This window comes from Phascolarctos cinereus, unplaced genomic scaffold (genome assembly GCF_003287225.1).
Source record: "Phascolarctos cinereus isolate Bilbo 61053 unplaced genomic scaffold, phaCin_HiC Scaffold_3;HRSCAF=262, whole genome shotgun sequence".
Classification (NCBI taxonomy): domain Eukaryota; kingdom Metazoa; phylum Chordata; class Mammalia; order Diprotodontia; family Phascolarctidae; genus Phascolarctos; species Phascolarctos cinereus.
In genome coordinates this window covers 231,551,586-231,577,016 of record NW_027555736.1, presented here as the reverse complement: position 1 = coordinate 231,577,016, position 25,431 = coordinate 231,551,586, and the positions used below count along the sequence as shown (strand labels likewise).

The following is a 25,431-nucleotide window of genomic DNA, read 5'->3' as shown; positions in this document are numbered from 1 at the left end:
GTCACTCACCTCAGGACCCCCATCTACCAATCACTGCTACATAATTTTGGTTGTTAGAGAATGGTCATTTTAATGGAGTATCTGCCTGCTGTCTTGAACTCTTACCAGATTCAAAATAAGTGGAGAAATTCAGATTTTTAGTTAACTTTTCTGCCTGTAATTCCCTCTACATCTCAACAGGCATGATCCTTAAATTTTTAGCAAACACTTTGAGGCCCCCTTTTTGAGTAGCTGATGTATTTACGAATGTGGACCAATTAAAGATAAAGATCCAAATTACTCTTCAGATAATTAACAATATACAGAAATGATCATCTCAGTTATAACCTATGTTTGTATTTTTTCTTCCTCAGCTGAGTCCCTTAACCTTATTCCACTCACTTCCTCAAAATGGTATCTTTCGTTTCTATCTCTAGTTTGTGACTAAAGGATGTGAGTCAGTAGAAATGACTTTGCGGAGAAATGGGCTCGGACAGCTTGGCTTCCATGTCAACTATGAGGGCATTGTGGCAGATGTAGAACCCTATGGCTATGCCTGGCAGGCAGGGCTGAGGCAAGGCAGCCGCCTGGTGGAAATCTGTAAAGTGGCCGTTGCCACCCTAAGCCATGAGCAGATGATTGACCTTCTGAGAACATCAGTCACAGTGAAGGTGGTCATTATACCACCCCATGATGATTGCACCCCAAGAAGGTAAGTCAGAGGGAGCAGCACCCCACCCATGGCCCTTGTTTTTAGAGCAAAGGTAATCACAACTCTTTGTGAGGAGAATTCAATGAACCAGGACCAGGAGAATAGTGTACATGACAGCAACACTGTAAAAACAACTTTGAAAGCTATAAGAACTGTGATTGGTACAATGACCATTCATAGTTCCAGAGGACTGATTATATTTATTTGTGTGTGTGTGTGTCTGTGTGTGTGTGTGTGTGTGTCTGTGTGTGTGTGTGTGGAGAGGAGAAGGAGAGAGGGAGACAGAGAATATGTGCACACACAGATTATATAGAGATTTTGTGTGTGTGCATATAGTATGTATAGCCATGCATATTTGTGATAAGAAATTTGCTTTTTTTTTTTTTAGTGGAGCAGCAGGGCAAGGTATGATAAGTTGAGAACATGGATTTTTGTTCATTTTTTAAAAAATAAATGAGGAATGGGGCAACTAGGTGGCACAGTGGATAAGAGCAGCAGCCCTGGAGTCAGGAGGACATGAGTTTGAATCCAGCCTCAGACAGTTCCTAGGCAAGTCACTTAACCTCCATTACCTTCCCTCCCTCCCAAAAAAATAAAAGATGAGGAGTGATATAGGTGTGAAATGTTGCATGAACTTTCAGATGAGGTCACTATATTAATAGTTTTACTTTATTATAAGAGAGTGCTCACGAAGTGAGAGTAATCTGTAAATGTTTGCAATGTAAAAACTAACATCAGTAAAACTAAAAGTGGAAAGAGAGAGACAGACAGACAGACATGCCCTCTGGGAAGCCATAGGAACCTGGGGAAGTCACTTGACCTCAGTGCATTGAGGCAGAGGTGTCAATCTCCCGACAAACAGTTTTGCACCCTGCAGAACTCTCAAGTACTGTCTGAACTGCATAAAAATGCTGTTTCTGTTTGTTTGACACCACTGCTTTAGGCATCTCCATCAGACTGTGAGCTGCAGATAAGGTGCCAGCACATTGGCTCACCCAGGAATTCCCTGTTCCTGTGAAATGTCAGGTCTAGCCCCTCCCCATTTCCTACATATCTGCACATAACTTAGCTTTGGGGTGAGACGCTGGAAACTGAGGGCAGGAGAGATTGGAGTGATGAATTTGGGAAAATTCCTGGACTTTGTGCTTCAGGACTGTAGAGTAGCTGGTGTACAGGAGCCTGACTTAACTCATCCTTGAGTCCTCAGTCTCCTGTGAAATGAACCATGCAGATAACACACTTTGAATGTGTAATTTAAAAACATTCCGAATACTGTCAGACAGAGATAATCATATGTCTCACTGTTGCCTTCCGTCACTGTCTAAAAGTAAAAAAGGTTATTCTGACCCACCTCCTTCCCATGGAGAGCTGGACTTGGCTCTTTCCAGTATAATCCAATTATCTTTCGTCACATCAGCCAGCAGCATTGGCTCACAATCAGCTGGTCTCTTTGGCTCATTCACAGGTATCAACGGACTGCTCTTATGAGGGGTATGGTAGCGTAAGAATTCTTAACCTGGGGATCTGTGAATCTTGTTTCTTCTTACATTTTGATAACCGAATCTCAGTTATCAAATTGGTTTCATTTGTAATTGGTTTCAATTGTAATCCTACACATTTTATGCATTTAAAAACATCAGTCTGAGAAAAGGTCTATCGGGTTTCACCAGATTGCCAAGGAGGGCCATGGGATAAACTGAAAAAAGAGAAGAAGCCTTTCCCTGGATTTTGTGCCTCTGTGCCACAGAGCCTCTCCTAACCTAGTGGCCGTGTTAATTTTTAAAATTCAATTTCACGTCCTTTTTGAAAGAGGCTTCTTGAATTAAACAAATTTAATCACCTCTCTTTTTGCTATGGGTTGCTTTGCCTCTGCCAAAGGTTTATTTCTTTGTAAGCTCTTATTTTCAAAATCTGTTATTTCAATTTTTTCTATACTAGAGGTTCTTAACCTTTTTTGTATCATGGACCCCTTTATCAAATCTGTTGTGAAACCCTATGTTCAGAATAATGTTTTTAAATCCATAAAATAAAATGTTTAATATTGCAAAGGAATCCAAAGGTTAGTAAAAAAATTATTTTTTTTATTCATCAAGTGTACAGGTACCCCAAGATCTATGCATATATCTCTTAGGGAGGGGTGTCTGTGGACTCTAGCTGAAAAACCTCTGTTCTAGACTTTGTCTTCTCCTAGCTCTTCTGAAGTCAACACAGTATTCCAGGTTTTCTTTTTCCCCCTAAAACATCAGCTCTAAATCTGCTACAAGTATGGGGTATTAGGTAATGGCTGCCTAAGGACTTTGCTGTCATAGAATTTATGGGGTATGTGGGTAGTTTAATGAATAGAACACAAGATGCCCTAGGTTCAAATCCTGCCTCAGACATTTACGAGCTGTACCACCCTGGGCAAATTACTTAACTTCTACATAAAATATGCTTCATTTGCTTGAACCAAAAATCTGAATCAGGACTTTGCGCTCCTGACAAGATTTCAAGTATATTACTTACCAAATGTTGCTCCAGCATAAATTATGTTCATGTTTCAAAATAGAGTAATGCTTCATTTATCCAGGGACACTGGGGAATAAAATGTTCTGAAAGACTAGATTTTCTAAGTAACTTAAATAAACTGGACACTTAAAATGCCCTTAATTATTTTAATTGTTTTAATAGAAAGCTATCTAAAAATCTTTTTCGTACTTTATACCTTAGTTAGCAGAAGATATTGAGCGTTATTATTCCCTTTTTAAAAATGACTATGGGATATTAGTGCTGTTAATTGTTATATTGTGCTGTAAATATAGTGATGCCTTAGGTATCACTGCTGAGGTATGGAAAGCTGCCTCCTTTAAACAAGCACCCAAAAGCTCTGTCTTTTCCGTTAGTTTTTTTTTCCCCTTTTTTCTGTTTTATGGCCATTGCTTGACTTACTTCATACACTTATAATTGTTGCTGCTTCTAATCAGCCAGCTAGAAATTAGATCAGAAAACCAAGCTTGTTTCAAGTCAGCAGCTTTAATCAATACAAACTACAAAGTCAGTAGGTGCCTCGTAGATGTTCATGAATGTACTATTTGATGGCATTCTCTCTCTTTGGAGACATTTCTCTCCAAATCCTCTCCTGTAGGTGCTTATGTCATCAAAGTATTATTAATTTTTAAAAATATCAAAATATTTTTGTATAATTTATTTTCATAAACTATTTAAATGGCCTAATGATTAAAAAAGCTTTATAGAACATGAGGGCAGCTAGGTGACTGGACCCCTTCTTTTGAGTTATCGTCATCTCTTGCCTAGAGTATTACAATATCTTTGTAATGGTTTTCCTTGCCTCCAGTTTCTCCCCTGCCCCCCAACATATCCTTCACACTGCTGCCAAATTTATGTTCCTAAAACAAAGATCTGATCTTAACATTCTTCTGCTGGAAAAGATTCAGTGGCTCCCCTTTGCCTTTAGGATAAAATAGAAACCTTTCTGCTTTGAATTTAAAGCTCTTCATGGTCTGACTCAAGCCTAATTTTCCAGGGTGGTTATGTGTATCTTCCCCTCACTATACATTCCAGCCAAAGTGGCCTGGAACATAACTCTCCATCTCACTCTCCACAGTGGCTCTTCCAAACTTTTTCACCCTTCCTCAAACTTTCCCTGACTCCCCTTCCCCACACTGTCTTGGCTGAGAACCTTGACTCATATTTCCCTGAAAATACTGCGGTCATTTGCCAAAAGCTTCCTTTTGTTTTCTCCTCCTCATCTCGTATCATCAGATGCCTTCTGTCATTATTTCCTCCTTCGCTCCTATTTCATGAAGAAATGACCCTACTCCTTGAGAAAACCAAGCCCTCTATAAGGGCAGCTGTATAAGTCATACATTTCCATACCATTCCATCCTTCCTCCTCCATCAGATTCCCTGCCTCTCGATTTTGTTTAGTGAGTTCTTCTTTACTGACATGTCATTTTGTCTTCTTCAGCAAATCGATCCTTTTGTCCTCCCCCCTCACACTTTTCTTCAACCTCTCCCTGTCCACTGGCTTCCCCACTGGTTGTAGATATGTCCATGCCTCCTCTGTCTTCCTAAAACCCTTGCTTGATCCATCCATCCTTGCTAATTGAGATCCAATATTTCTATATCCTTTTGTGGCTAAACTCCTTGAGCAGGCTCTCTACAAAAGGTGTGTCTACAGGCTGGCTTCTGACCTCATCTTTTAACTGAAACTGCTGTCTTCCGGTTACCAGTGATCTCTTAGTTGCCAAGTCTAGTGGCCTTTTCTTAATCATTATCTGACTTGACTTGTATGTAAACTTTGACATTAGCAATCACCCTCTTCTCCTTGGTGCTCTTTTTTCTCTGCCAGTTTTCAGGACATCGCTCTCTTCTGGTTCTCTTTATACTTATCTTACCACTTCTTTTCAGCCTCTTTTGTTGGATCTTTATCATGTCCCTAACCATGGGCATACCACAAGACCCTGTGCTGGGCCTGCCTCTCTCTCTCTCAGTACTCTTTCACTTGGTGTTCTCATCATGCTCCATAGATCCAATTCTTTCTCTGCTTCTGATTCTCAAAAAAAAAAGGAAAAATTTATTCAGTCCTAACATCTCTACTGAACTCCAGCTTTGCTTCCCCAGCTGCCTCAAGACATCTTGAAACAGATGATCTGTAGACATAGTATATTCAACATATCCAAAACTGAGCTCATCTTTTCCCCCTTCCTTATTACTGTTGAGCCACACCACCATCCTCCCAGTCCCATAGGCTTACAACCTAGGTGTCATCTTGACTCCTCACTATTTCTCACCATCTCCATATCCAATCTGTTGCCAAAAGCCTGTTGGTTTCACTTTTGTAACATTTCTCAAATACACCTCTTTCTTTCCTCTGATCCTACTACCACCCTGGTGCAGGCCCTCATCTCCTTAAGCCTAGAATATTGCAATAGCCTGCTGGTCTGTCTGCCTGCCACAAGTCTCTACCTATGCACAGGATAAATAGAAAATAATTAACAGAGAGGAGGCACTTGGATCTAGTCCATCCTTCATTCAGCTACCAAAGTGATTTTTCTAAAGTATATATCATCCCACACCCAGTCCATAAACTCCAGTGGTTCCCTATCACCTCCAGGATCAAATAGCTTTAGCTTTAATAGCCCTTTATAACCAAAATGTCACCTTTCCAATTTTTTTATACTTTATACCACCCTCCTTCCCCCACATACTCTTCAGTCTAGTGACACTGGTCCTCCTTACTGTCTCGTCACATGAGACATTCCATCTCCTGATGCCACGCATTCTCACTGGCTGTCCTCCCATGCCTAGAATGCTTTCCCTCCTCATTTTTGTCTCCTGGCTTCCCTGGCTTCCTTCAAGTCCCAGCTAAAATCCTACCTTATACAGGAAAACCCAATTCCTCTTTATCCAAGTGCCTCCTCTCTGTTAATTATTTTCTGTTTATCCTGTGCATAGCTTGTGCATGTTATCTCCCCCATTTGATTGGCAGACTCCTCAAAGACAGGACCTGTCTTTTGCCTTTCTTTGTGTCTACGGCTCTTAGCACAGTGCCTGCAACATGTTGTTTTTCGGTCATTTCAGTCATGCCTGACCCTTCATGACCCCATTTGGTGTTTCCTTGGCAAAGATACTGGAGTGGTTTGCCATTTCTTTCTCCACCTAATTTTACCGATGAGGAAACTGAGGCAAACAGGGTGAAGTGACTTGCCCAGGGTTACAGAGCTAGTGAGTGTCTGAAGACAGATTTGAAGTCAGGAAGATGAATCTTCTGACTCTAGGCCCAGCACTCTATCCACTGCACCACTTAGCTGCTGCCTTGGCACATAAAATAAACATTTAATAAATGTTTATTGACTAATTGTTCTTCTCTGTGTGTGACATTCCGTCTTCCATCTCTGTGTTTTTGCAAAAGCTATTCCCCTGTATTCTCCTCCCTCATCTCCATTGGAACCCCTATTTCTCCTTCAAGGCTTGTCACAAGTGCTTCTTCCTCCAAGAGGACTTTCAGAATTCCCCTAGAGACCTTGCCCAAAATCACTGTGTACTTATTTTGAATAAATTCTACATCTATATTTATATGTTATAATCCCCCTAGTAAGCTCCTTGAGTGCCTGGAGGTCTGTTTCATATCCTCATATCCTAGTACAGACTAGGTACCTGATAGAATGATAAGTTCAGAGCTGCAAACTATCGTGGGAGGCCATCTACTCAAATCCTTCATTGTACAGATGAGGAAACAATGTTTTTTGAGTTCTGCTGCAAAGTGTAGCATTTCCAAGTTCTAGTAGAACTCTGTTCAGTAACTGCTTGTTGAATAACTTTTGTCTTATAACTCATTTTATAGTACTTCAAGATTTACAATATTCCTGTTTTACCAGGATATACCTAGAATTTTTTTACCTGGTTAGTTTTCCATCTCTTTGTCTTGACATTTTTAAGGCTTTTAAGTTATCTTTTGAGATAAAGTGCCTTCAAAATATTTAGAAACTTTCCTAGTTTTAGAGTTCTATTACCTGCCTAAAAATGAGGGAGAAAATGAGAGTGTTGTGAGATCCTCAAAAATCAGAGCAGAAAACATTGAAACTGGAAGGAATGCAGATAACGGGGTAGCAGAAGTACCAGGCACACGCTGATATCATGGGAAGTAGGACAAGGTCCCTGAGGCTTGCAGATGAAATGTTTTTGGCACAAGTACTTGATATGGAAAGAGCTTTTTCTTACATATGGAAACCAAGCCAAATTATTTTTTAAACAACCTCCACACAATAGCTCTCAGAGACTATCAGACTGAACAAAGCCGGCATCAGAGTTAAAACTGGGGGCTGAAAAATGTACATGTTAGTATGTGAAAAAAGGAACCAGGAGTCATCCATTCCTACTACAGAACCACCCATGGGCATTAGGGCAAATGACATTTCCTTTCAGGGCTGAACATGTCTTATCTGCAAAGGAGGGATAGATAATAGTAGCACAGGAATGGCTTTCAGACGTTCTTGCTAGTGTGAAATGATGTTGCTGCCTTTAGAGGACCTGAAAGCCCTGCTATCCCTTATTCCCCTCAGAAATTACTTCAAAGGAAATAGCTGAGGCATTAACACCTTGCTTCAGTTTTTTTAAGCAAAATAGGATAATGCTTTTCTGTCATATCTCCCCTGCTCTGTGCTTCACACCCCCACTGCTGTTTTCCTAGCAACTAATTACTGTGTTCTTTGACTAGTTGCTTCTTTTTTCTTCCTTTTGTCAGCTGTTAATGCTGTTCAAGAATGAAGCTATGTAGTTCCTCACCCACCCTGCCCTGTCTCTCCAGCCCATCGCCCCCATATTTTGAGGACAGTCAACCTCCAGAGAAGATTTGTAAACAACATTTATAGTGATTCTGTTGATAACCATTAAAACAACTGTACATTCAAGGCAAGGATTTGCAAAGAATGAGCAGTGTAAAAGATGTTGTTAAAGAAATGTATGGTTAGAAGAGATGAGCTGATCACAAAGCAAGAGCGAAGATGGAGAATGTTGCCCTTGGGATGTCAAGAGAAAACAAGGAAGGGCCCTAGCACAGTACAGGGGCTGGAGCAAGTCCCTGTTGCAAACTTAGGGAAAAACAGATAAAAATGAACAAGCAGAGATGTCTTATGCTACCTCATGGATGGGAACACTCACATCAATTAAATCACAGGTCCATTTGAGTGCCTGCTTATTGTGAGTAGTTGAGACAAAAAGGGAATTTCCAAAAGCCAGTTAGTTGTAAAAATAAAGTATCAGATGAAGAATTTAATATTCTTCTATATGTTCTGTATATGATATTCCATCCCCTCTATTCTTCTGGAAGGGCCAGGAGAGCCCCACAATTAAGGAAATACTAGAGATAACTGCCTACTCTCTCACAAAAGTTTTCCTTTTCTTTTTTTTTTTCGCCAGTATTATTTCAGTCCCTCTGATTACATAAAGGAGAGGGCCTCAGTTAGGTAAAAGGAGCCTCAAATCTTTTCCATATGCATAGGCATAGAGGTGGAAGGTAGAATACTGAGTTTGAGGAACAGCATGGAGGCTATTTTGGCTGGAATATAGAGTGCACAAACGGATATACTATGAAATAAGCCTGGAAAGGTAGATTGGAGCCAGATTGGGAAGCATCCAAATGAAGACTTCGGATTTTGTCCTGAAGGCATTAGGGAGCAGCAGAAGGTCCTTCTGCAGGGAAGTAATATGGTCAAACTTGTACTTTAGGAAATTTATTTTGGCATTTTCATGGAGGATGGATTGGCAACAGCAGAGACTTGAGGTAGGGCACACAGTGAGGAGGCAGTGGCAATAATCGGGGTAAAAAGCTCTGAGAACCTGATTTAGGGTGGTAAATGTGGGAATGCAGAAAAGAGGATAAATGTGAGATATGCTGTGAATCAACAAGACTTAGCAAGTAATTGTGTATTTAAGTGATTGTGTAGTTAAGGGGGTGGAGGTGAGGGTGGGCTGTTGGAGGGTTAAGAATGATATCAAGGTTTTGCATTTGGAATGAATAGTGTTGTCCTCATCCAAAATAAGGAATTTTGAAGGGTGGGAGCCAATTCTTACCAGCTGTGTTTCCCTGGACAAGTCATTTTAGATTTCTCTGCTCCTCTTTGTCTTTACATATAAAAAGCAGGGATGAAGATATTTGTGCAACCTGCTTCCCAAGGTTGTGAGGAAGGCCCTTTTAGATTCAAGGTACTCCTTAAATGAGAGGCATTTGTTCATTATTATCAGAAGCACAGAATCCTACATTCATAGGCTAGGAGGTACCTCAAGAGATTATCTACTCCAAACATCTCATTTTACAGGTGAGAAAACTGAGGCACAGCCAGTACTTTTAACAAGTCAAGCTTCAACATCTTAGATCCATGTTCCTTATTGTGGGTACCTCCCCCTTTGGTGCAGATTGTCTTTCATGCTTTCTTATCCTATGCCACTAATCATCGTGTCTTTCCAACTTTTTTTCCTATAAAATCTCCATGATGTGCTAGGAGCATCGTACGATAAAGTCTAGCGTTTCCTAGGTACCTTTGCAGCTCGTGGTCTGTCTCTCATTCCTCAGTCTCGCAACATTATCTTTTTCAATCATACTTCCCAATTGTGTCTTCTTACAGGAGCCGTTTCTCATAGGTTAGCTACTTTGAAACAACATGCAACTTCAAACATCACAAATAGTGTTAATATAAATAACTTCGTACCAGAACCTATTATTGGAAGTTTCCACAATCTGGCTGCAGCCTAATTCCACTCTATTCCTCTTCATTATATATATGTTTCAGCCATTTTTGACTGCTATCTATTCTTCAGTTTTATCCTGTCTGCCTTTATTTATGCAGACCGTCCCTCATTCCAGGGACACAGTCTTTCATTATTGAACTAGTTGCTGAAATCCCTCTCTTTCTTTAAAACTCAACTCAGATGGCCCTTCTTCCATAAAGCTTTCTCATGATACCCTTACCCCATCCTGAGCTGAAAGTGTTCTCTCTCTCTTCATAATATTCAGAGCACTTTTTCTTGAGCCTTCCTTTGTCCTTGACATGGCAATATGGTATTTAACTGAATTAACTGAATGAATATTGGACTTGAAATCAGAAAAGACCTGGATTACAGATCTTCTACAGAACTGTGGTGCACTCTAGCTGAACCTCAGTTTCTTCCTCTGTCAGTTTAGGATGATATACATGGCTCTACCTCACAGGGTTGTGAAGAAAGCAGGTAGTAAACTGTCAAAGCCATTTCCGTCTACCATATCTACCACCTTTGGAATGTAAGCTTCTTGAAGGACTCTGTAATTTTTCATTTTTGTATCTTTAGCATCTCTCACAGTGCCTTGCATGTAATGCCTTTAACAATTGTTTCAGTTGCTTTGAATATTAGTTGACCGTATGTGGTTTCCTCAAGCTGTTAGCCGGATTTCAAGCCCTGGTTATTTCTATTTTATACAAAAAGAAATAGAGGTATTAGAGTTAATTGTCCTAAATTGAGGCCCATTTCTATTTTATACAAAAAGAAATAGAGGTATTAGAGTTAATTGTCCTAAATTGAGGCTATTCAGCATCAGAGGTAGGACAAGAAAAGATAATTTTTTTTCTGCATCTTTATCATTAATCATTGTAACACCCTTCCCTCCCCTTGCTCCTTACCTGACCCATTCTTGTAACCAGTAAGCATAGTCAAGAAAAGTGGATCAACACATTGGCCATGTATGGATCATTTCTCCTCCTGCACTTCTAGACCATTTCCTCTCTGCAAGAAAGTACTGACAACTCCTTTAAAAATACATAGAAGAAAACGAATAGACATTTAGAAGGTTGGACCCATGTGACACTTTTCTTACTACCATGTTCAATTTTATGTACCCTTAAAAAATATGTCATTACTGAAGTTCACAGTTTGATATACAATCCTTTTTTAGTTCTTATTTGCTGCATATAGAGGTTTTTCATGTTTGTTAAGTTCATAATAAAGAACAATGGAAAATATTCAGATTTAATTTCCCAAGGCACTAATTTTTGAGAGAGAAAGAATCTTTTTACTCATAGGTTAGAGGAAAAGTTAGAAGGAAGGCCAGTAGATGATTTTCCACACTAATTTTTTTTCCCAAAATTGAGATTTTAGTGGGTTATTTTTTCATTCAATTTAAAATTTTTTATTTTTATCTTTTGTTTTTATTTCATTTTCATTTGTGAATATATGCCTTCCTCAATCACATTTGCTAGTTCATCGTCCGTATCATACCCTTCACTGGGCTTGTACCCCAAGGCTGTGTACTGGGTCTTCCTCTCTTTTTGCTCTACGGTCTCACCTAGAAACCTCATCAGCTATTTCTGCCAAAGGTACCACCATCCTTTTAATTGCCCAGGTTGACGACCTTCACATTATCCTTAACTCTTTGCTTTCCCTTACCCCACATACACAGTCAGTTGTCATATCTTGTCATATCTTTCATATCTTAGCCTTTCTACCTCAAGAACATTTTTTTTTTTTGGTGAGGCAGTTGGAGTTAAGTGACTTGCCCAGAGTCACACAGCTAGTGAGTATTAGGTATCTGAGGCCGGATTTGAACTCAGGTCCTCCTGACTCCAGGGCTGGTGCTCTATCCATTGTGCCGTCTAGCCTTCCCAAGAACATTTCTTTTATCCAGTTCCTTCTCTCCACTCAAGTTTTGGCTCTCATAACCTCTCATCTGGACTATTATAGTAGCCTCATATTTGGTCTCCTGACCTCAAGTCTTGCCCCATCCTAGTCCACCCTGTACACAACTGCTGATGTCAGTCTGTCAGCTAGTATTTATTAAGTGCCTACTGTGTGCCAGGCAGTGTACTAAGTTTTGGGAATGCAAATAAAGGGGGAAAAAAAGTTTTTTCTCAAGGAGCTCACAGTTAGAAGGGGAGACAACATGCAAAAAAACCCCATACAAACAAGATAGGTACATACAGGATGGATTAGGGGTAATCTTAGAGGGAAGACACTAAGATTAAAGAGGACAGGGAAAGGTACGGTGCAGAAAATAAGACTTTAGGGGAGACTTAAAGGAAACCAGGGAAAATGTGACTGAGATGAGGAAGGAGAACATTTCAGACATTCAGGACAACTAGTGAAAATGCCTCCAATCAGGAGATAGAGTGTCTTGTTTGAGGAACAACAAAGAGGGCAGTGCCACTGGATCACAAAATGTACGGAAGGAAGTAAGGTTTAGGAAGAGGAGGAAGGGGATAGGTTATAAAGGACTTTGAAAGGCAAACAGAAAAGGTTGTGTTTGATCCTGGAGGTCATGGGGAACCTTTGGAGTGTACAGTCATGAAGATGCATCATCCTGTGTTTTAGGAATGGATTGCGGGTGAGGAGAGACTTAAGGCAGGGAGACCAGCTGGTTGGTTGTTGCAGTAGTCCAAGCGGGAAGTATTGAGGGCTCACACCACATTGGTGACCGTGTCAGAGAAGGGAACATATGGAAGAGAAGTTACAACAGTGAAATTGACAGGATTTGATCCCTGTGATTGGATATGAGGAGTGAAGAATGACAGTGGGGTTGTGAGTCTGGGTGACTGAGAGGCTGGTGATTCCCTTGAAAGGAGTAGTAGGGAAGTAAGGAGGAGGGGAGAGTTTGGGAAGAAAGATAATGAGTTCAGTTTGGACATATTGAGTTTAAGATGTCTGTGATATTCAGTTCAAGATGTCCAGTGGGCAGTTGGACTAGCAGAGAGATTAGGGCTGGACAGATGGTTTTCCTAATGCACAGATCTGACCACGTCACGCCCTACTCAATAAGCTCCAGTGGTTCCTTGTTGCCTTTAGGATTAAATATAGACTCTGTTTGGTTTTTAAAGCCCACCACAATCTGCCCTCAGCTTACCTTTCCAACCTTGTATGGTACTCTTCACGCGCCACCTTGGAGTCAAGCTAGGCATTGGCCTTCTTGTATTTCACATATGATGCTCCATCTTCATCACTTTGTACTGACAGCCTCCCATGCCCAGAATGCATACCTCCTTCTGCCTCTGCCTCTTAGAATCCCTTACTTCCTTCATTACTCAGCTAAAAGGCTCAATTCACCTTTATAGTTTTACTATATAATATTGTCCTGATTCCCTTCTGCTGCTAGTACCTTCCTCTCATAGAAATTGCTAAGGGAGGGGTGTGTGTGTGTGTGTGTGTGTGTGTGTGTGTGTGTGTGTGTGTGTTCGTTCCCCAATAGATTGTAAGCTTTTCAAAGATAGAGATTGTTGCATTTTTATCATTCTCTTCCCAACACGTAGGACTGCTTTTAGCACATAATAAGTGCCTAAATATTTGTTGACTGATGGATTGCTGCAGCAAAATGTACTTCTGTGAATATTTTGGTGTATTATACCTTCCTGCCTTTAGCCTCTTGGTGGTATATGCCTAGCAGTGAGATTTCTTTTCATTGCATTTTAACTTAATAGAAGGTGGTAAAGTTTTACCAAGTAAGAAAAGAGGCCTTCACCTGTTTTTCCTTATACTCACATCTTGACAGGAGCTGCTCTGAAACATACCGCATGCCAGTGATGGACTACAAAATGAATGAAGGGGTCTCCTATGAGTTCAAATTCCCCTTCCGAAATAACAACAAATGGCAGAGAAATGCCAACAAGGGGCAAGGACCTCATGGGTCCCAAGTACCCTCCCAGGTCCAAAGTCCAGTGATTTCTCGAATGGGTGCTGGAAAAGGAGATGGCAAGATGCAACCTCCAGAACGAGCTGCCAATATTCCTCGTAGCATTTCTAGTGATGGCCGCCCCTTGGAACGGAGGTAATTATATTCCTTTAAAGGTTAAATTTCTTTGTTATGTGGGAATTGTTTTCAGAGAGGTGGGGGAAAGAGAAATGTAAAAACAAAAGACATCAGTGAAACTCATTTAAAAAGAATTAAATTTCAGTCTGTGCCCAAGATTTACATAAAACTAAAAAAAGCAGACCCAACTTTAAGACATTCATAAATTTTAATTATTTGAACCTTTATAATGAAAGTTGAAAATTAGCAGATAATCCATAAGGAAATAACTTTCATCATATTATAAAGCCGTGATTTGAATAAAGCATGATTACAGCCCAGGAATACCTGTGGCTTCCCCAAAATTGGCAATTTTGAAATTGTAATTTAATTTCCATATGGCATTAAAAAAAAAAGCAACCCTGAAAATCTAGTAGGATTTGGCAAACATCTTTGAGGAGATGGTGATCGAATTATCATCTGCAAAAGTATTCATCTTTGCGGGGTAAGTAATGTGAATGCTAGCAACAGGAGGCAGGTTTTTGGTTGAGTAACTGTGTTCGTGTTACTTGGTTAATAAAGAGGTGGGAGGAAGGAAGCCAACTAGTACATTATGCCACATACTTTCCACTGCTCTGAAGGTGGAAGAGAATTATGGAGAGAAAGCTTCACTTGGAGAATGTGTTAAAAAAAATAAGTAAAAAGGAGAGGGATTAAGAGACAAAGGCAAAAAATAAACATTACAGTTGAGGATGAAATTTAAAACTAGATTTTGGCACTTTGTTTTGTGATAAATGATCAGATTTCTTTGGGTCCAGAAAACAAAAAGGCGGGGGGGTCTCACTTTGTTTTTCCTGGCATTCACAATGGAGCATATTGCAGCATTTTGTCTTAAAATAGCTAGACTTTTATTTGGCTGGTGAAGGCAAATCAACCTTGTATATAATTTAGCCTTACTCCAGTCTCATCTAGCCTAGAGTAAAACTTTTTATGAGAACATTATTTAAACTGAACTAAGTTCTATTAAAATGGAAATGAGTTTGTACTTAAAAATTTTAAATAAATAAGTACTATAAACCTATGCCAGTGAAGGAGACTGTCCGTTTGTATAGTCTCAGAGGTTCATTCACCCTTTCAGTTGCAGCCTCTTCTCTGATGCACTCTTCAGTGACTTTGCCTCGAGCTATACAGCCATAGTACATTTTTTTCCCCACTACCACTGCTCCTTCTAATACTACTCAAGAATGGCTTCTTCCATCCTTACTCAGGAAATGGACCAACATCTCATAAAATATTAAAAGCCTTAGATTGTTAGGGAACATATTTGGTATAAAGAGAATGAGTTAAATACTTAACAGCTAAAGCATATTATATTATTTAGGTTCTTAACCATTTAATGACACTAGGGTATTGTAAATTCAATTTTCAGATGTTACCATAGAGATGTTTTTTTAAAATATATGTAATTTATTCCCCAAAAATTATTCATTTAAAGAATCTAGCTGATTAGCTCACAAATATATCCCTCCTCTAGTATCACTGTCTGTCCAGTTGCTAAATTCTAGCTATCTTGGTTTGAAATTTTTTTTTTAATCTTAAAAAAATCACTGAATTAGTCCTTTGTCCTAAATGTTCCAACTTTGGTTCTTCTTGACATGTGCATTAACTAGAATTCATTATTCACTCTAGATTTTTACAGATTTCATAAATTGAGAAACAATTCTTTGTAATGTTTATAAACATTCCTTAATGCTAAGCCTTTCTTTGAAACAAATCAAACAGATTTTCTCACATTGTTTGTCTTGTTTTATCTTTATTTTTTAAAAATTCTTTCCAGAATTGAATTGAATTTTTGCAATCAATACAAAGGCCAGTTATGTAAACATTGCTCTTATTGGTAAAAATATTTTGAAGAGTTAATAATTCTGTGACTCTTTATCATAGAGATCTAGAGCTTGAAGAAACCCCAGAGGCCATTAAGTCCAACCCCTTCCCAGATAAAGAAACTGAGACCCATGGAGGTTCATTATGTGCCTGGCCCAAGGTGTCACACATGTTGACAGAGGTGTGATTTAAACCTAGCTTTTTGACCTCCAGGGCCAGTTCTCTTTCCACTATACCATGCCTCTTTAGCTACTTTTAGCCCTAGAAAATGTGTAATTCCATAGGTATCATGTTGAGTCTTCCAAATCTTAGAAGGTATGCTCCTCACTTCTAAAGATCCCTGACTACATTAGTGTAAATACTCCCCCTAGGAACATAGATTTCACCACATCTAAGCCTTGGTGTATGTAGTTGGTGTGACAAAAAATAACTTCACTTGGATGTGAAACTTCTAATGATAAGCCTCTCTGAATTTGGCTAGGCTGATTTAGATATACAGCCTGTCTTTGGGCTTGTAGTTGAAGGCTTGCCTAACTCGATACAGGACCTGTCAGAGCTGAAACTTCACAGGTATACCCTTGAAGAGCCATGGTTTACCTTCATTCTGTGATATGGCATATGGAATAAAACTTTAGTGGAAGCAAGGTGTTTTATTGGTGTTTTTCCTTCCTCTTTCTCTCAAGATATGGTAAACTGTAAAAATTAAACAGTGGCTCCTGGTTTACCCCAAGTGATGGAATGGTCCAATGGGCAAGGGTAGGGTTACCAATGTACTAACCAACAACTTGATCTCCTGCATTTCCCTACCAAAAACTTTCTGTTTCAGGTAGTTCTTTGAGCCAGTAGGGAGGCAGATAGACTATTAGAATGAAACTTGTTTTGTGAAAAAAAAGCCCAGGTAACTCCAAAGTTACAGCTTAATTATATGGCATATCAGTCAAAAATATTTGGCATATTGACCTTGATGTCCTTTTTTAATGAAAGTTATGATTAAATCGTTAGTCTTTCTTTATGAAAATTTGTGATTGTTTTTTTTTTCATATTTCCTAATCATCAAATTTTAGCTTTGGCATCTTGTAAAATTAAATATCATTTTTGTTTAACTGTCTTTGTCTTGAATGGAAAGAGGCATCATGGCACAATGAATAACCAGCTTCAGAGTCAGAAAGACCAGATTTCAAATACTGCTGCCAAGCTTCTTGACTACACGACCCCACAGCAAATCACTTAATCTCTCTATGTACAAAAGGAACTCCCTAGTGTAGCTAATTTTAGAATGGGGCTACAGATTGACACTTGTAAAAGGAGGGAATAGGAGTTGGGGAGAAGAACTTGAATATAAATAAGATGGTGGTTGAATACTTGGTGTGGTGGTGGTGGTGTGTCAACCAGTGATTTGTCAACCAGACTCTGTCATTGATGCAACTCTATTTAGAGTCTTAAAAGGTTTCCTGGGGAACTGAGTTTTTAAGTGATTTGTCCTGTGGTCAGTTAGCTCATATATGTCAAAAGTAGGTCACTCTGCTACTCTATCCACTATACAATCCTATACAATGCTTTCCCCTTCTAAATAGAAGACAGTTCTCTCATAGTATCTGGGAAGGTACTTCAGGATAGCTAACATGCTAAATTAATTTCTAGACTATTGCATAAAATGCAGGAATGATGAGTCCTTGACAAGGGATGGAATGTACTTAACAAGGTCCAATAAAGGCATATTTGCTGGGACTTTTACAAATTTAATTAAGAGGGCTTTAAACTGAATAGGGAAGGGAAGAGAGAAAGCTGCCTACATTAAATCTGGGCAAAACTGGTAACATTTTGAGTAGAAAATACAAAAAAGAAAGTAGAAAATAAATGCAATCCATATAAGACAATACCCAAGTAGAAGACAAACAATAAAATCCATGTACTTAGGTGCTTTAATATACACGTAACATGGATAATAAACAGGGTGAACTGGAGATTGTTATGCAAGAGGACAAATTTTGACTTAATTATTTTCACTGACACTTGATTAGATTGGAGTTGATTACCAGAATTTGGCCCTGGAAGAGTTTAAGTTATTCAAAATACAAAAAAGATAAAGTGGGGTAGGATGGCGTTGTATTAAATCATACATATGAGGAAAGCTAGGAACCCGAGAAAGAAGGCATAATGGGAGGGAGGCAGTAAAAGAAGCAATATTGTCCCTAAAAGTTTCTATGCCTCAACTAAACAGACATAGATTAGGAGTGCAGGAAATAGGTGACAAATCTGGCACATGTTGTAATAGTAGTGGGGAACTAAGCTTACCTGGACTGTTCATGTGCTCTCTCTTTCTGCCCAAAGCAGAGCAGCTAGTTTTTTAAAAATTTTCCCTTGTCTTAATAATAATGTCATCCCTCAAAAGATAGAGAAACCAACAGGAGGAACTTCTGTTGTGGACCTGACTGTCATCAACTAGGAATTTCCCGAGATGGAAGTATTGAGAACTTTGTGGAGAAATAACAGTTTCATTTTTGAAAATGTGAATGAGGATGGGAAAGCGAGGCATACTTAGACATGTACCTTCAGTTTGGGGAGGCAGATTTTATAGAGTTTAGAAAAAGAATAGCTAAGATCCCAGGGATGAAAAGTTCTTCAAGGAATGTCAGCCAGAGTGATAGGAAGCTTTTTCAATACTAAATCCTGAATACACAAAGAGGGAGACTTTCAATTAGCAACCAAAAAAAAAAAACCAGTGGCAAGAGTGGAGAGGAGCTGTCTCTAAGATACCTTGTAGATTCACAGGTAATTTATTAACCATCTTTGATGTTAAAAAAACATCTACAGAAGATGGAAGCCAGGCCAGGTAATGGAGACTGAATACAAATGGGTTTGGTGACTAAAGCAGTTTCTGCGTGCTACTTTGGCCAACTTGTTATGGCAGTTTTATTTCTTTTAAATATTCTTTAAGAGATAACAAGGGTCAATTTCCATTTTATTTTTATTTACATATTTTACAGAGTCAACAGCTAATTTAGATTGACTTGGAGTTGTTGTAATTGTACATGGTATTATCCTTTCTTAAAATTTAATGTTAATTTCAATCTTTGCTCTAATTATTTGGTCAACTGACTATACACAGCTATAATGAAGTCTATTCCAAATAAGCCAGTAGTCATTCAGATAATCTGGTAATGGTTTAAAAAAAAAAAACAGAAAAATAGATCAGTGGTAAACCCAGGAACATAAATTAATGGGAGAAGGACCACCTATTTGACAAGAACTGTTGGAAAAACTGGGAAGCAATTTGGCAGAAATTGGACTCAGACCAACATTTTATACCATGTTAAAATAAGTTAAAAATGGATATGTGACAAATTTCACCAGTGAAAAATGAGAAGAAAATAAGATCAGGTGCCCTTTTTTCCCAAACAGCTGTATCTAGAGGCAAAATTTAATAAGATAATTTTTAAATAGAGCATAGAGGAGGTCACAAAAACATAGTAAATAATTTTGACTATAAAATGTAAATGCTTTTGCACAAATTAAAGTAGTAAAGATAAAATCAGCAGGGAAATTATGGATAGGGAAAGTATTGGTATCAAATATCACCCAAAAAATTACCAATCACCAATAAATCCAAAAAATAATAGGAATTAACATCAAAAGCTGTTCCCCAGTGGACAAGTGGGAAGAAGAGAGAGCCAGAGAAAGAGATAACAGAGAGAAGGAGAGACACGGGGAGAAATAAGAGACAGACATCTCCTAAACACAAATGTCTCAAAAGATTTGCAGATATTAAATGAACACTGACAATATGCTCTAAATTACTGATGGTAAGAGAATTGAAAATTAAAACACTATGAAGTTTTAGGAGAATATGCTAGTCCTATAAAGCATATCAATTTCTGTATTTAAATGGGTTTTAATTTATCAGGTGAGATTTTCACAGTTGCAAAGCAAGGGACCTGATATGATGGAGTCAGAGGACCCAGGTTTAAATCTCACTTTCTGATACATGGTCTTGGGCAAGTCACTGACCTTCCCTGGGCCTCCGTTTCCTCATCTTTAAACTGGTGGTTGAACTAAAAAAGTCCCTTATGACCATTCCAGTTCTAAATCTGTTATCCTATAATCTCTTAAATAAAACTACACATTAAAGAAGAATCCACTTGAGCGGAATATTAGAGTTAAGTAGTCAGAGCCCCCTCGTTTTAGACGTGAATCAGCTATGTTCCAGAGAATTTAATTGACTTGTTGAAGGAAAGTCCCAGCAATAGTTGAATGCAGAACTATATTATATCATAAAGTTCACAACACCATCACTTAATTTTTTTCTGATGAGTAGATATAATGAAAAATCAATAATTTAAAGGAGTGTGATAAATATCTCTAATAACCTTACTTAAATATATGTAGTTAGGGCCCAAAACAAGAAATTTATTTTAATAATAATTTAACACAAAAAGAAAAAAGCTTATTTAGGGAAGTTGCTGCACAGTGATTAAAAAATTCAGTCTTTGTTACTAGAATCAGAAGTAAAAACATTTAATTTTGCAGTTTTTTTTAAAGGTAGTTTATCTCTAGAGTTCATTCCAGCCCTGATTCTATGATATATGCTCTGCCAGGGAAAAGAAACATAGTATTTAATCTGATGGAGCAATTTAAATTCAATTGAAAGCCAGTAAATTGCCATGACATTTGTTGTTTGTTCAATTTAGATCAGTCCTATTTTAAGTCCTAAGCTTTGTAAATGTATTTCAGTTGAGCCAAACTAAAATTGACTAAGACTGAACTAGGAGTTGCTTTTGATTGAATTTGCCATAGAAGATTTTTAGCTGAAACTAAATTATAGCCCAAGTACTTGTCAATGAGGATAAGGTGATAAAATAAAGTATAATGCTTTGCATGGAGAGTTTTTAGTTACAGATTATTTGCTTTTTGCTGTGGACCAAATGAGCTAATGTATATAAAGTATCCAGCAAACCTTAGTGCATTATTTTGAAGTGCCCCAAATATCAATTGTTTTATTCAGAGGAACACTTGATACTTAAGGCTCTTGGGTTCTTGACTAATAATGTTTCACCTGGCAAACTCATAGTTGCAAGCAAGAAATAGCCAGCTGCAAAGAGAAAAATTCAAATCTGTTCCCAGACTTCTGGTATCTGCATTTCTTGGGCATAATTGTCTTATAAGGTCATGCCCATATTGAAAAACTTGTTCTTCTCCAACCTTGAAAATGAATATGGTAGTACTTCTGTCTATGTACCCTCGTGTTCAACTTAACACAACGGTACCATTTGTATGTTGCTCACTTGATGGTGTTAAAAACAAATTGGCTTCCCCACTTCTACAAATTTAAGGTTAAAATAGAGATGATACTGCATTAGTTCATTTCTGAATGAATATTAATTCTGCCATTTTGTTATTTTTTAAATGCTCCTATATCAGTGTTCTCAAAGTGGGGTATGCATAAGATTAGGGTGCAGAAAGAAATTACAAAGAGTGGCTTTAAAACATTCCTGCAGTGAAGCCAAGGATTGGCTATGATACTAATAATTTGAACGCAAGTGAACAAAAAGAAAATGGTAGGTCTGACACTTTTCCTGTTCTTTGTTATGAGCTCATTGTCAGTCACGTTATGAGGTAAAATCAGTGATAGGTTAATCAGATTTGACAAGAAGTTTGACTAGAACATTTGAAATGACCTAGAAGAGTATTTGAAATACGGATTTACATTAACTATCATTAACACTGAACTGCAGCCCAAGTATGTATTTGACCTTCAGATAATAGCTAATAATAGTATGAAGCCATCATAATTAGTAAGACATTTATAAATTCAGCTTTATGTTCTGTATAAACATGAAGATGATTCTCTGTAATTCTTTTTTCAGCATTGTTTTAAGTCAACCAATACTCAATCCAATACATATTAAAATTTGGCTTAACTGAATGATAAATGTTTAGAAGAACCCTCTTTTATACTTTCTTAATAATGAAAAACTATATGCCATTGGGGAAGCACTTGTCTTTCCTGACTTTTTTAACAGTTTGAAATAATATATGGAAAACAATATAGTAACAAATTAAAATTCATTTCTTTGTCAGCAAATGTTACCAGAAGATGTAGAGAAAATATTGCTATCAAAAGTATTAGAGAAATTAAACAATATGGGAAGATATGTTCTCAATGGTAAATGGCTTCTTTATTAACAGTAGTGATGGGGTGGCTGCTTTGATTGAAATGTAAAAATTACAACAGCAGCAGTCAAGTTCTAGGCTAGCATCCCATAAAACTGGTTCAGTGCATCGTTCATAGGCAAGCCCCTGCCGGAGAAGGAGCGAGAAGTGCAGAGTGCTACAGGGTGTCATCAAGGCAGCTAATTTTATAAAAACAAGACCTCTAAATGATCAAATATTTACCACACTTGTAATGACATGAGCAGTGACTATGAAAATCTTTTGTACTCACAGTTATGTGTATGGTTTGTCTCTTGGCTAAGTCCTTCAAAGAGTTCTTAAACTTAAAAATGAGTTATGCATTTTTTTTTCTTTTACAAAAAGACAAGTATTCCAAATTTGCCAGCCTTTTCTGTGATGACAAGAGGCTGACAGTACTGTGTTCCCAACAGATAGTTTAAAAAAAAAAACCCCAAAACCCTAGTCTGCCCCTTCAAAGTAAAGGTGATGTTTTAACTTGAAATGAGAAAGAAACTCATGCTAAGGAGAGTACATTTGGAAAGTCTATGTTTCGATATATTTCCCTCATTGAACAACTTCTGTGGCAGAAAATGATGTGTTAAAAAAACCCATATCTGCGAACTTTTAAAACTTGGAAACATAATTTTCTAACCTGCTTAAAAACTTCCAATTAAGGAGTTTCAGTGGGTCTTTAATCCATTTGACAAAAATATAAACTGGCAATATCTTTCAATTAGATTATAAGAACTATTGATGAGGGAAGATTGGCAGAAAGAATTGAAAGAATTAGTAAGTTTAGGTAATGATATGCTTTCCCAATTCATATTACATATCTTTGTGATTTGTCTTTTGTCAGCTATGACCGTCATTCAAGCCAGGTATCAGAATAAACCAAACTTAGCACCAGACCATCAAATTACAGTACCACAAAGTATTAAACCAGGATTAAAAAAAAAAAACAGGGAAACCTATTTAATCACATTGTTCTCATAAAATGTTATTACTATTAATAAATTATTTTAAAAATTGTTTATTTCATGTTTCTCTCATTCTCTTAAACCTGTAATTATGTAAAATTTGTACAATGATGCAAGTATATAATTTGTAACAGTATATAGCTATATATATATAAATATGGGTACAGATGCAAATCATGCATATGTGCATGTGTATGTATGTGCATTTATACACATACCTAAGAATGTGTATTTATGCATATGTGTGTGTTATACATAAATATATATCTATATTTCTCTGTTAAAGCTTTTTTTAATTTTTACTGTTGGGGAATACACACTCAAAAATGTTTGGAGAATGTTATTCTATACAGCAAAGTCCAATTAAAATGTAAAAGATAAAGCCTTGAAAGGTTGGTAGAGACATTTTCTCTGGAGAAGACTCATAAGTGTCAGGCTTCTTCAGCCTCGGCTTCTCTGGGTATATGGGTCAGATCACAGTCACGATCATGAATCTAGGGCTGGAAGAGACCTTAGAGGTTGTGTAGTCCAGTGGCTTCATTTTACAGATGAGAAAACTGGGTCCCACGGAGGTTTATTGACTTTGTCAGAGGTCATGCAGGGAATAAAAAGCAGAGCTGGGATTTGAACTCATGTCCTTTGACTGTAAGGTTAGCATTCCAAGCTTATCACTCTTTCCATCATACCACCAGTTCTGCATGTTAAAATTTATTTCCATGGAAACACATTGGGTTTCTGCCTACCAAAAATTTACCTTTAACCTCAGATAGAATAGGAGAGTGGATTTGTTAGATATCTATTGGAAATTATGATTTTCAAGCAATGTTAGAAATCATAGATAATTAATAATAATAGCAGCTAGCATGCAGTGCTATAAGGTTTTAAAGCAGGTTACAAATATTATCTCATCCTCACAACCTATTATTATCTCTGTTTTACAGATAAGGAACCTAAGGCAGACAGAGTTTAAATGATTCTCCCAGAGGGACTTCAGAATGCCATGTCATGAAATCCCCCTATGTTATAGATGAGGACACTGAGGCCCAGGAAGTTTAAATGATTTTTCCAAGATTTATACAGGTCATAATTATTAGAGGTGAAACTTGAACTCAGGGCCTTTAACTCTAGAACCAGTGTATGCAACCTCATAGGAGGCTCAGGAAGAAATCCTGATGATCGAGGATAATTAAAAATTATTTTATAGACAAGGTCAGGTTTGCTATTTAAGCAATTTGTTTAATTTATCCTTTATCATAGAAAAAAATTTTTTTTAGTCAAGACCTGTGGTTTTATTAGTGTAAGGCAGGGGTGGGGAACCTGTCACCTCGAGGCCACATGTGGACCTCTAGGTCTCCAAGTGCAGCCCTGTGACTCCAAACTTCACAGAACAAATCCCCTTGATAAAAGGCTGCAGGTTCCCCACCCCTGGTGTAGGGTGTGTGGAAACACAGAGTGTTCCCTCTCTTCCAGTGAAGATCAGCTACTCATCTCTAATGTCTACTCTTAGAGAATTGCCTGGGAGCACTGAGATATTAAGTGATTGGCCTAGGGTCACAGAGTCAGCACCTGTCAGATACAGTATTTCAAGCCAGGTGCTCCTTACTAAACCTTTCTCCACTATGACATCATTGAAATTTGAAACATTTAATTTGAGTCAGTATTAAGTCCTTTCTATGGATGAGGCCTTTGTGAAGGTGTTAAGAATACTAAGATAAAAGACAACATTTCATACCTACAGGTTACCTGCAGTTATAGGATAGAACACTTAAAATGTAAGTATGGTGCGGTACGAGGTACAATTTGACAAAGGAAAGCTCTAAAAAGATTTCTCTGGAGAGTATCTAGAAAAATTGAGGGAGAGACCACTTTCATTTGGGGGACCCTCTTTGCAACGAGAAGGATCAGGGTTTCATGGAAGAAGTCATCTGAACTGGACTTTGAATAACATCTTGATTCCTTCTCAGATAATCATATCTGTGAAAAATTGAACTTTCCCGTGTCCATTTCTCAGGGGAGGATTATTACCATTTTGAAATAGTGAGAGCTGTTGCTCTGTCAGGAAAACCTGGGTTCTAATGTTACCTCATACTTATTATGTGCCCATGTGACTATGGGCAAGCCATTTAACTTCCATGAATGTCCTCCAGTTAACAGTGACATAGTGCCTACATCACAGAGCTGTTTAAAAATAATATAGGTCATGCTGTGCAAGCCTTCAACCGCTCTATAAATGTTAGCTGTTATTCATTGTTGGGGGACATATGCCTCATTGGTGTTGATATGATGTCAAGAAGCAAGAAATCTAGAGAAAAGCTCCCAGCCATGTTTGTGGATGACACCTCCATCCCCATCGTCACCCCCCAGGAGATTTTTAAAAGTATATAGCTAAGAGTGGCAGAAGTTAGGAAAGTGTGGATGGATGACTCCCTGTCTCATTGGAAAGGAAGTACATACATAATGAG

The 25,431-nt window shown here is 38.0% G+C and overlaps 1 protein-coding gene across 1 annotated transcript in view; it reads left to right on the top strand.

Annotated features, from left to right (window-relative positions):
* SIPA1L1 (signal induced proliferation associated 1 like 1) overlaps window positions 1-25,431 on the top strand; it is a 356,976-nt gene that overhangs the window by 273,013 nt on the left and 58,532 nt on the right. Inside the window, 2 exon segments of the mRNA XM_020986377.2 lie at window positions 417-691; window positions 13,701-13,976. Coding sequence (XP_020842036.1) covers window positions 417-691; window positions 13,701-13,976 — 551 coding nt within the window.